Source organism: Corylus avellana, chromosome 7, assembly GCF_965113065.1.
Source record: "Corylus avellana chromosome 7, dhCorAvel1.hap1.2, whole genome shotgun sequence".
Lineage (NCBI taxonomy): Eukaryota > Viridiplantae > Streptophyta > Magnoliopsida > Fagales > Betulaceae > Corylus > Corylus avellana.
The window spans coordinates 3,932,458-3,940,000 of NC_142496.1; the positions used below are offsets into that span (position 1 = coordinate 3,932,458).

At 38.5% G+C, this 7,543-nt stretch overlaps 1 protein-coding gene across 1 annotated transcript; it reads right to left on the minus strand.

The window, feature by feature from the left end:
* Positions 1-3,613: 3,613 nt before the first annotated feature.
* Positions 3,614-7,295, minus strand: XIP1 (Leucine-rich repeat transmembrane protein kinase family protein). The gene is made up of 2 exons (XM_059599479.2): positions 4,555-7,295; positions 3,614-4,160 (listed from the first exon to the last, which is right to left on the minus strand). The coding sequence occupies exons 1-2, from the start codon at positions 7,043-7,045 to the stop codon at positions 3,766-3,768; spliced, it is 2,886 nt and encodes a 961-aa protein (XP_059455462.1). The 5' UTR covers positions 7,046-7,295; the 3' UTR covers positions 3,614-3,765.
* Between the last annotated feature and the right edge of the window lie 248 nt (positions 7,296-7,543).

Consider the following 7,543-nt stretch of genomic DNA (forward strand, 5'->3'; position numbering starts at 1 on the left):
CTAAGACGAGACCAACTTTTGCTTCCTTTTTGGAACGCACATTCACAACTTTAGAAACGCATTCATCATATTTCTTTTGAAACCCACAAAAATAAAAAGTATAAAATGGTATCTACAACTTTTTCAGTGCTGTTAAAACATAAATATTCTATTATTTCTAGGCCATGTCAATTTTAGCCCACATGCTCTACAAGGCTAGAAGACACTAAAATTGTCCTATGGGATAGAGAAAAGGATTAATGCCTAATATTTTACAAAGGCAGGCTTGTGCATGTCCTGTATCTTGTACGCACACAAAACAATTTACAGTGTCAAATTTATAATTAAAAAAGCGTAATTAATATCCCAACTTATGTTCTGTGCGCACGCACGACACAAAACACGAACCAAAACCATTATTGCTAAACCTAATTATAGAGACCCAGTAGGGTGCACTACTCATTACACTAAAAATAATGGCTTGAATTGGTGGGATTTTATATATGTATTGTTTTGTGTCTCTCTGGTCGACTCCATGATCATTGCCTTCATTGGTTTGCCAATGTGAATGTGTATCCCCTACACTAAATTACTACTAAAATTGTCATTTCAGACAGTAGAGTGGCATTTAGATGAGCATTTTCTTGCTGTACAAACAGGTAAATTCAAACAAATATCGAGTGCTTCAATGGTTGGAGCTTGCCTTTGTTCGAGTGAAAGATATCATTAGATCCTTTTTTTATCATGGCAAACAATTTTGAAAAGAAAGAATATGGTTCTGGTTTTTATGATCATATAATATTGTACAGAACGTGTACGGGTACCTATTGCATCATTGTTTATTCAAAAAATTTAGGGAAAACTTCATAAAGAACCTCTGAACTACCACTCATTTTGAAAAGGCCCTCTCTATTTTTAAAAATTTTCAATTTCACCCTTCGAACTTTCATTTTGATACAATTTACCCCCTCCGTCAATTTTTGACGTTAAACCCTAACAGAAACTCCCAAAAAAACCAAATTACCTTTCAATTTTATTTATTTATTTTTAGTTTAAAATTAGGGATAAATTGAGAATTTTATAAAAATTTCAATGGTATAAAAGTCATTTTGTTAGTTCTATCGCCTAAAAATTGACGGAGAAGGGTGTATTACATCAAATTGAAAGTTCAAGGGATAAAATTAAGAGTTTTTAAAATTTAAAAGTTTTCTCAAAATACCTAATAATTCAAAAATCTTAAATGAAGTTATCTAAAAATTTTAAATAAATAAATTAATAATTTAATTAATATTTTAACAATAATACGTAGTTAGAGTTGATGATCATTTGCTTCTTACTTGTACTTGTGGAGGACATATCTGTCCTGAAAAGAAGCTTCTTATTACACGTAAGCATGGCTGGATACCCTGTCTTTTCATTGGAGAAGTATTCGTTTGAGCAAAATTAAAGCTTCTGGCTTGCTTTTCTTTATGGAGTCTCCACCATGCCCAAAAGAAATGTGTCTCCATGAATCTCATTCTTCCAAGAGGACCCCGCAGGCCACTCACAAAGTTCGTGCGCGCGCACACACACACACGCATGCGGCACGTGTGTGAGAAAGTGCTCGCACACGTCTGTTTATACATTAACAAGATGATAAACACGTACGTACGTTAGTTTTTTAAGTAGCTGATGATTTAACAAACTGTAACATATATTGACCGTCACAAGTTATGTTTGGCAAACGAAAAAAAAATACAAACTATATATATATTTGCATGATGGAGTTGAGTTCCAGTTGAGCTTTCGAACTCTATATTGTCTGCATGACTTGGTTATTGAAGGAAATTAAAGTTGTTTGTAAGAAAGTTTAGAGGTAATGCCTTAAAAGAAAGGGAAGAATCTTAGCATGGCCAATGACTAGAAACACCTGCAAGTTAACGCAAAGAGATCTGGAATCCACCAGAAAAAAAAAAAAAAAAACAAACAAACAAACAAACAAACTCAAGAATATTTTCTTTTTATTGATTCTGAATTATTTTTGAATGCTTTATCATACAGCATCTACACCTTTATATAGAGGAGAAATTAGAATAAGGGTACGTTTGGTACGTAGAATAATATTTAGAATGAAATAACTATTTTTATGGAACAACTATTCTATGAGTTAGGTTAGTAAATCTGGTCATCCCAAGTGAAGAAAACAGGTAATTGATTCTCTGTTTTGCTTTGCCAAAAAAACCTAAACTAGTAATTTGAAAAAGAAAAAGAAAAATAACAAAACCATGTTGGCCACTGAAAAATTTTTAACCTCATCAATGAGACTTGAAATATGCTTTTTCTTACTCACATGCCTACACCAAAACAATAAAGCATATAGAAAACTTAACAATTTAGCAAGTTTTGTATTGTCTGTCAATGTGGGCGTAGCCTGTGTGAGGGGCCTAACAGCCTCATGCTAACAGCTTAAGCAGTTAACTCTATCTATAATCTAACCAAAATAACATAATACAAGGAAATTAACTAAGAGAAAAGGAAGAAGAAGAATAAGGTTATCATTAGAACAGGAAAAATGATTTATCCAATACTTGGTTTCCTTCGGGTTTTAGTCCTATGTCATGTGTATCTTCTAGGCTTTTGCATTCTTTGCTTGTAGAGAAAAGAAAGAAAGAAAAATAAGAAAGTGGGAACACAAAAAGAGAAAATTAATTTTTTGGGCTTCGAAAGAGCCATGCCCTCTCCTCCCTAGCCCTCCGGTCTCGGGGCTAGTAAGGAGGGAGAAGTGATGGAGAGAAGGAGAGGAGGTGGAGGAGGAGGACGGCGGCAAGCCTCTCCACTTGAGAAGAGGAAAACTCTCACTCTATTGGTGCTTAATGTTTTTTTTAACAATGTGACCTATTACACTAGCACAAAACTAATTATATATATATAGTTGAAATGCATTATTGTAGGTAAACGAAAGAATCCAATGTCTCACTCACAAGAGCTTTGTTCAAAAAAGAGTATTCCAACTTCTAAAGTGGAGGCTCATGGCTCACTATCTACAGTGAAGCAAGGTGGTTCATTTCCATCCCAACAAATCCATTCCAACAACACAATCAAAACCCCACAGAAAAAAGGAAGAACCAGAAAAAGAGAAAGAAAAAAAAGAAGGATGGAAAGTTCTGCTTTCTCCCCTGTCCCTAACTCTCAGATGGATACAAAGATGCTGAGTTGATCAACCAGGCCCATCTATCTTTTCCCGATGGATAGCTTCCTTCAAGTGGGGACTCCACATGGGAATCATGCTTTAGTTTTAAATTCAGAATCTAGAACCGCTTTGATGCAGAAAGTTGCCCATTGCCAATCACAACCTTCCACCCCTGGCCAAAATATTTTCCTTTGTTGGACTCTCTTTTTTTTTTTTCGATCAGAATCATGAAATATAGAGCTAAAAAACAATTCTCAAAAGCTACTTGTGGGTCTTCAAAATATAGATAGATGCTATGCGTTATTGTAAAGCACTTGTATTCATTCTTCAACTCCTTACAAGAGCCAAAAAGAAAAAGGGATAATGATATCGTGGCTCCAATCACATGCTTATACGTGTCAACAAATTGTAAAAGAGTTGTAGATGTGCATTAAGAAAAAAAAAAAAAAAAAAAAAAGAAAAAAAGGAAGGAAGGAAAATATCTACAAAATTACATTGTTAAAAATTACAAGGACAGTATATCAGAGTTAAGTTGCTCTTTATAAGAGTAATTAAGATATATGCCATATTGCCATACTAATTCACCTCAAACCTTGCAAGCTCCTTCAAGCATGCAATCATAGCTCAAATGGGTTCTTTGTTTTGGTGACATTTGATGTTTCTTTGGTCTTATTTGACGACTTGCAGGAATCGAGTCTGCAGGGGTCAGCCTCAATCAGCAACTGAACAACCTCCTTCATGGTTGGGCGAAGGGCTGGGGCCTTGTAGGTGCAGCGGATTGCGATTCTGAGAACCTGGATCATCTCATCCTTGAATAACCCTGACAATCTCTTGTCTAAGACTTCCATGGCTCCTTCTTTGGTGTCCACTTTGTTTGAGACCCAATATGTGATGTTCTTGCTCTCTCCAAACTCTGGCTCCACTGGCTTCTTCCCAGTTATCAGTTCCATTAGAACTACTCCAAAACTGTACACATCACACTTGGTTGTTGCTTTAGACGAATATGCATATTCTGCATGAATGAAACATTTGGTGATTATATGCATATTTCTACTTTACCTGTTACTTTTTCAATAAAAACTCCCAACAGATTTTCTATTGCATTCTCTATGTTCTTTAAATATTATTTCCCGATATTTTTTTTTATTGTTTTCTTAAACCACTGAGAGAGAAATGAGTAAAAAAAGAATACATAAAGATATAGTGGTTGTCTAAAAGTAACAAAATATGTATTTTAGATAGGGAGAAAGACAAGCTTATATATATTAGCTAAATGTACAGGATAGATATAGAGGTTTTAAAGCATATGCCGTTGCTGCTAAAAACAGACATTGAAAATAAAACACTATGATCAGTAATGTATGCTCATGGTGGAGAAATAAAGAGAAACATTTTAAACATTTTACCTGGGGCCAAGTAGCCATAAGTGCCTGCAATTACTGTAGTGGTTGAATCCTTCCCTCCTCTTGCTTGTAAAACCTTGGCTATGCCAAAATCTGCAACCTTGGGAAGGTAATTGACATCTAGAAGGATATTGGTTGACTTGATGTCTCTGTGAATGATGGGAGGGAGAAGATCATGGTGGAGGTATGCCAAACCCTGAGCAATCCCCAGAGCAATCTGATGGCGAGTAGGCCAATCCAAATGGATCCACCCTTTGTGAAGAGCATCCCAAAGGTTACCGTTTGGCATATACTCATAAACCAGAAGGCTGCAATCCAAGCTTGAGAAATAGCAGTATAATTTGACAATGTTTATGTGCCTTATACTTCCAAGAGTGTCCACCTCTGTTTTCAACTCCTTGTTTATATACAGCTGATCCTCTGCAGCTGTTTCTTTTGTTTTTCGACTCCAAAGCCTCTTCACTGCAACAACATCCCCACTGCTCAACTCAATCTTGTACACAGTCCCGGATCCTCCATGTCCGACTATGTTCTTGTCAACCATGGCTTCAATCACCTCACGTTGGTCGAAGCTTATTCGATGGAAGCTTTTCACATCATATGAGAAGAAAGATGAAGACATGGTCTCATCATGTTCTATAGCAGATTTTTCTTGGCTAAACCGACGCTTTAGGAAAAGGATAGCTCCAAGAATGATGAGAACAACTGAAACTACAATTGCCCAGATGGAATTTAGTTTCTTCCGGTTGTAATAAGTCTTCGAACAACTAGGGAAGCTTTGGTCGGATGAATTAACATAGACCGACATACAGAGACCTGGGTTGCCAGAGAAGCTTTCTACCAACCCTCCTTTTATCAAAGAGAGAGGAATTGGACCCGAAAGCCGATTGTTTGAGAAGTTGATCGAGTTTGGTAACAACTCAGAGAGGCTTTCTGGGATACTTCCTGTCAACTGGTTGTTGGAGAGATCAAGAACATTGAGAGATTTTAGCAAAGAAAGTGTGTCGGGGATGGAAGATGTGAGCTTGTTGCTTTGTAGCAGCAGCAAATTTAGCTTTCTCAAGTTCCCAATCTCAGATGGGATTTCACCAGACAGAAGATTACTACTAAGATCAATCTTCACCAGATTGGTTGCTCCGGAGATTCCTGGAGGCAGAACACCTGAAATCCTGTTGTTCTGTATGAACAGCTCAGACAAATTTCTTGCCTTTCCAATTGTATTGGCAAGTGTTCCGGTGAAATAGTTGTATCCCAAGTCAATGATTGAGACATGGGGAAGACTCAACAATCCTTCAGGTATGGAGCCTTCCAAACGGTTATGACTAACTCGAAACCGTAGAAGAGACACGCAGTTTGCGTAACTGTCAGGCAACTTTCCAGAGAACATGTTTTCAAGGACAAGAAGGTAAAGTAATTTACCTCTCTTGCAGACTTCTGCTGGCAACGGACCCGACAGATTGTTTTCCGACACGTCTAGAACAACCATGGGTGATAATTGCCCCAAGTTTTGTGGAACATGTCTTGTCAGATTGTTGGCGTAAAGTGACAAAATGGCCAGGGTTGTTGAGTTTGCAATCACACCTGGGATCTCCCCTGTGAGGGTGTTGTTGTAAAGTTGCAGGACTCTGAGGTTGGGAAGCCGACAAATGGACTCCGGGATGCTTCCGGTTAACTTGTTGACCGATATGTCCATATCTCTGAGCTCTGTGAGATTTCCAAGCTCCTCCGGTATGCTGCCGACAATCATGTTATAGTAGAGCTCAAGCTGTTGCAAGTTCTTCAGCAATCCCATCTCTGCCGGAATTTCACCCACAAGGTAATTTCCGCTCAATTCAAGATCAACAAGAGATGTCATGTTTCCTATTGCTGCAGGGATCCGGCCGTGCAGCATGCACGTTGTAAACACCATAGATTTGAGCTTTGTCAGCCTGGAAATATTCTCCGGGAGTTGCCATAAGCGGAAGCCAGGGACTTCGTTGAAGTTAAGCACCTCCAGATTTGTAAGGTTGGTCACCGACATGGGGAAGTAGCCGTCGTATAAATTGTACGACAAATCAAGTATTCTCAGAGATTTCATTGGTGAGAAATCTGGAAGCTTCCCTGGTTGATAAAGGCGGCTGGTGTTGAGCTCTTCCAAGAAGCTGCAGTTCACGACGCTGCCGGGAAATTCGCCGGTGAATTTGTTGTTGCTGAGCCTGAGAACCCGTAGCTTTGGCAGATAAGAGCATACTTCTGCCGGGAATTTTCCATAAAGTGAGAATCCAGAGATGTCAAGCTTGACAACATAACCTTGATGGTCGCAAGTAACTCCAGTGAAGTTGCAGAAAGGCTTCCCTCCTGCAGCAGAGGCATTCCAATCAGACAAGGCAGAGCCTGAGACAGAGTTTCTCATGAGGGAGAAAAACTGAGACTGGTTGGCATTGATTGCTTGGGAAAGACAGGAGAGTGAGAAAAGTAACCCAATAATCAACATCATAGAGTTCTGGAAAGCCATTTGACACACAGAAAAACAGAGAGAGAGAGAGGGGGGGAAGGATTTGGGTGTTATGGTGGTTGTTGCAAGGAAGGAAGTGAGGAAGAGAAGAAGTATATAAGTGGAATGATTGAGGGGATCATTGGGTGCAGTAGCAACAACAAGCTTTGATGATGATGAAAAAGGAGGTTCGTGCAGTAGTACTGATCACAGAGAGAGAGAGAGAGAGAGAGAGACAGGTGGCTATCTTTGCATAAAGAGGCTTTATGTTTATACTCCACTACCTTGTGTGTAGAGGAGAATATAACATCAATGGAATGGGAAATACTTTAGAGTGATACGACGTTTGTATTTAAGCTGCTGCATCTGATCCTAATCACCGTTCGTTTTCTTGGCCTCCACCTCATTTTGATGTGATCTCTCAATCTCTTTGTGTTTGATGCTGTTGACCATCAATTATCATCTTAGCTACGGACATTACTGGAATGTTTCTCCTTTGTACACGTGTCCATATTTCTT

What these genes read in the sequence shown, in the direction of transcription:
- XIP1 (XM_059599479.2), bottom strand. Translation starts at nt 7,045, where the DNA reads ATGGCTTTCCAGAACTCTATGATGTTGATTATTGGGTTACTTTTCTCA. An exon ending in TTATGGCTACTTGGCCCCAG is followed by an intron (nt 4,161 to 4,554) that starts GTAAAATGTTTA and finishes TCATTCATGCAG; the next exon opens with AATATGCATATTCGTCTAAA.